This window comes from Mesitornis unicolor, unplaced genomic scaffold (assembly GCF_000695765.1).
Source record: "Mesitornis unicolor isolate BGI_N332 unplaced genomic scaffold, ASM69576v1 scaffold14294, whole genome shotgun sequence".
Taxonomy (NCBI): domain Eukaryota; kingdom Metazoa; phylum Chordata; class Aves; order Mesitornithiformes; family Mesitornithidae; genus Mesitornis; species Mesitornis unicolor.
This window is the reverse complement of record NW_010179603.1, coordinates 13,748-18,358: the sequence shown is the minus strand read 5'-3', so window position 1 is coordinate 18,358 and position 4,611 is coordinate 13,748. Positions and strand designations below refer to the sequence as shown.

The window sequence follows — 4,611 nt, the reverse complement described above, 5'->3', positions numbered from 1 at the left end:
GCTACTCAAATCCATGCCCCGAATGTTGTTATTTCCTGGCTAACCTCACTGCAGCAAAGCCAAGCTACGGGGACACCATCACCTTGGATGCAGTCTGCCTCGCACTTTGCAGCCAGCACTACCCAAGCAAGAGCACTTCTCTCATTTCTGTGCAGCATGGCCAAGCTCACTTGTGGCTACCAGCAGGTTTAAAGGGCCTTGACCGTGTCTGACAACTTGAGGCATTTACAGATTAGCAGACCACACGGTGAAATAGTTCAGTGCTTATTTTATTCCCAGGGAGAGAAATATGCCCAAATGCATCTCTCCAAAACTAGAGGATAGAACAAATACCTTGTTGGTACACATCAGAATTACAGACAAGAACACACGACGCAGACTGCTGGAGAAAACATACATGCAGAAGAGAACTGCTGACTTGAACCCAAGATGAGACTTGAGGGGTAGCATGGCATACAAAATCAGATCTCAGGAAGTCCCTTAGGCCCAGGGTGACAACTCAAGTCTGCAAGCCCTTGTCCAGTGCTCTGGACTGGACACCAGCCATTCTGTGGCCTGAGATGTTAGAATGGCCTTAAAAAAACCCAAAAAAAGCAGAATGATTTTAAGCCTCCTTTCCACAGTACTGACGGCTGGTCTGAAACACAGCACCAGGGAAACCACAGATGATCCTTCCCAGGCAGAAGAAAACACCAGGATTTCTCAGACCTGTAGATGCAGGTTGACTCTGGGTGTTGCAACCTGACATATTTATACAGACTTTTGCTTTTCAGACAGAGAACAGCTCACTAAGTATTGCTTAAAGAGTAGGATATTCTGAATCTAAACCTGTCTTGAAAGAGCTGAATTTACCTAGATGAGTGCAGTCCTTCAGGAAGCTTGCATTAAATTTCCCACTGTCATTAGTGGACCATTAGTTGAGGCCCATTATGAGATGGGGAACAGGAAGAGAAGAGCACCTCAGCAGTCAATGACTGAGCAGTCAAAAAGCAATGAACACTTCCAGCCTTTCACAGTAAGTGCAGACTGCAAAACTGGGAGGTTAGCTCAGCATAATTCATGCCAATCCCACAGCAGTGCCTATCTCACAGCTGGTCAGACTAGTTTTTAAAATGCAAATGTAAGTCATGCTTTTCACCAACCTCATGAGGGGGCACACCTTCGCTACTCCACAGGCGTATTTCACTGAGAAGGTGTGAGGAATATCCCTTCGAAACTGCAAGGGAAATTCTCCTTTCACTTACATGAGTCTCGCCCAGAACAGCGGGCTTATGGACTTTTACTTATTTGTAAAATCAAACTTGAACTGTCTCAAAGGCCAGCAGCAGGTAGGCCTCATCTAAGAAGCCTGGCAGGTGCCCTGGCTGTCCAGGGACAATGTGAAATTTTATTTGTTCAAAATAGCTTTTTTTGTGTTCAAAACACAAGAACAATTTTGCTAGAAATCAGTTTCTTTTCTTTCCCCACAAATACTTAGGTTTTGTTTTGGGCTTGAGGGAAGTGGAAGAGATTTGGCAGAAAATAAAAAAAAATAATTAATGGGAACACATTTCACATTTTCATCATTAACAGAAACAGCCGAACAGTCCCCAGTGCACCACAGGCCTTCATCACACAACTGCACCTTCACTTTCCCATCGAGCACTGGAGCACAAACAAACTCAAATGTTCACACCAAGTGTTTCCAGCCGCACACTTTCAGGAATAAGTTATAAATAAATATACATAACATGAGTATTAATTCATTGAAGGCTACTTTAGCCACTACTCAACTGACAAACACTTCAGTCTCTGAATTTTTCCATGTTTCTGAAATCTAAAACTCAAGACCAAGAAGTGGAAGTACAGAAAAAGTTCATAACCACTCTCTAAAGTGCCTGGGATTGGCAGAAGTGCCATGTGAATACAGACCCAAGTAAGCTCAGTAGTCTGTGCATACATAAATTGACATCCAGCTCCTCGGGAAGCCACGGACCCGTGAGGTGGGAGCAGCCCCAAGACGTTATCACTCCGGGTATGTAGAGAGGGACCCCATACGAAACCCAGTTCTTTCTGCCAGGTGCTACATCATAGCTATGGCAGAGTCCTCAGTGCTGCTCTCTTGCTCCAAGCCCACTCGGCGGATGGACTCTCTGTATTTTTGCCGTCCCAGCTCAATGATGGTTTCGACTTCATCAGCAATGTCCTGGCGGCCACTCTCCTTCATGGCTGTAATCAATTTGCTCACACAGTCAGGATCTTCTGAGTTTTGCTGAGCCCATGAGAAAAGCATGTCCAGGATCTGCTTATCAAGGTCCTCTCTGAAGAAAGGAGGAAGTACAGAAGTAATCAACACACTCTCCTGCCAGGCAACCCAAAGAGGCTTTACCTGAGTCCTAGCCCATGACTGGAACTCCAAAGAAGCCATCCAGACGCACAAAGCTCTCAGTGGGTCTGCCTTTTTCCCACCCACCATATGGGAGTTGCAGTTCCTACATTAAAACACCTCTAGGAATTTTTTTCCTAATGGAAGTATCAAAGGAAAGTATTCTGCTTTTGAATGTAAATTCCTCACAGGAAGAGTTTAGTCTCATTCCCTTCTACTGCTCTGCTTTTGGTCAGACTGCATGTCCCATGATGTACCACAAGTTCTTTTTGAATAAAGATGATATTCACAATTAATGCCATAAACCACTGCTCATTGTTCAGAGATGGAGTCTGGCCAGGAATCCAGATCACAGAACAAAACAGGAATGTGACTCATCTGAACTACAAAGCTCATCAGGTTTGCTATTTCCCAATTTTGTTCTTCAAACACAAAGCTTTGTTTTATAAAGGCAAGAGAAAATATTCAGTTTTCCATAAAAAGGTAATGTTTTGAGAAGAACCATTGCTCAACCCATCTTTTATCCAGTGAAACAATTCCACTGGGTAAACTTTCAACCAGCATTAATTTATACTATTAAACTGCAGATAGATGCATAGATGGATGGATGGATGGATGGATAGATACACAGATAGATAGACAGACAGACAGACAGATAGATAGATATCATGCATCACGGCTGATCGCTGTGTCCTGTCTTACCTGTTATTGTATCCTATGCGCTCAATCTGCTGATACGTCAAGCCCAGGTTCAGGCCGATGGTCTGCCAGTCAGCTCCCACACGCCTGGCAATGCCCAGCAGGTTTGCCTGTGTCAGGTAGCCTGTCTCAGCATTGCCCAGGTTCAAGGGAGGGAAGAAGCAGCCATTCAGGAGACCACGGCTCTCACCCCAGCGGGATTTCAATCGCTGTGTCCCAGAGAAGAGAGAGAGAGAGAACATGTCAAACAAATTTGTTTTATAGAGAACAGTGTCTGGCCATTCAGTCTCCACACTGCAATTTCCTTCCTCTGACCAGGGAGGAAGGAAGATCTTGAGGCTGAAGAGTCAGGCTGTAAGAAGCAAGGAGCAGTCACACTGGCAATGACCATCAATGCTCACTGCCTTTGAAAAATACCGAATCAGAGTGTTCACAATCATAGCTCACACTGGAAACTTCCTTCTTGCCTTTACAGAGCATTTTTCAATGAACCATTGCCCCAAAGCGTATTTATCTCAGTGGTAAGAGAGCACTTAGTCTAGATTTGTAGTTGAGGTTGCAGGTGCTGGAAAGCAATGGCACATGATCTGAAGGGAAGCATTTAACCTACAAAGGCATTTACTGTTGTAAGCGTCTCAAAGATCAGTTAAATTCCATAAAGAAAAGTTGCACTTCTCAGTGTAACATAAAGCCCAGCCTTTAAAGGCCAGTGGCTCACACCAGAATACCTAATGCCTGTATTCAAAACCAGCCCACCTCTCTTATCCTAGACCTTTCTTTTTTTCTGCTGCATGAGCTGTGTGACTAACAAATTTATAAACAAAACAGACACTTCTCTTAATTACCACAGACTTCCTCCCGTTCTACATCCCTCATGCATTCAAAGGATCCACCCTCTCTAGCCACCCATCCAACAAGCCTGTGCTTGACAGGCAAGATGAACAGGAGAGATGGAGGCCACTCCCAGCCATTCACGTTTCTCTTTTCAGAAGAGCTCGTGGGAAGTGGGAAACCTCCACCACTACATAGTTGGGCAGCTGTTTCTTCCAGTCATTCATGGCATCCACTCTCATGGAGGAAGACAAAATTAGCTGAGCAGGAAGGCCATGCTCTTAGCCCATCTAGATTAGTTTTTCTGTAGGGGATAACTCACAGGCAGTTTGATAGGCAGAGTGGCAAGCCAGAGGGAGTCTGGTCCTTTCCTTCTCCTGCTGGCATCTTCAGGGATGCTCTCTGGAACTGCCCCTCGGTAGAAAGAGACCTTTGCAAACAGAAAGCATGCAGTGAGGCTCAGATTCAAGCACAGTGGCCAAGCCTGTTTACACCATGTTTTTTCTGTCTGGGAAAGAATGAATTGAGCATTTCTCATCTATCCTCAGTCCATAAATATGGCCTCTCAATTAAGTGCGACTGGGAGGAGCACTGAGGTTCTGCCATAAAGGCTGGACTCACTGCTAACACCCCATGAGTTAATGGCAGGAATGTAAGGTAGAGAGCTAAGTGATGAGTGATCCTTCTAGACTACATTTCTTGTTTATTCAGGCTTT

At 44.8% G+C, this 4,611-nt stretch overlaps 1 protein-coding gene across 1 annotated transcript in view; it reads right to left on the bottom strand.

Moving 5' to 3' along the window:
- Nucleotides 1–2,062: 2,062 nt before the first annotated feature.
- Nucleotides 2,063–4,611, bottom strand: part of PIDD1 (p53-induced death domain protein 1) — a 14,237-nt gene continuing 11,688 nt past the window's right edge. The window contains exons 13-15 of the mRNA XM_010182847.1: nt 4,218–4,325; nt 3,068–3,273; nt 2,063–2,300 (exon numbers count right to left, since the gene is read on the bottom strand). Of these exons, the coding sequence (XP_010181149.1) occupies nt 2,063–2,300; nt 3,068–3,273; nt 4,218–4,325 (552 nt within the window). The remainder of the gene's footprint in view (nt 2,301–3,067; nt 3,274–4,217; nt 4,326–4,611) is intronic.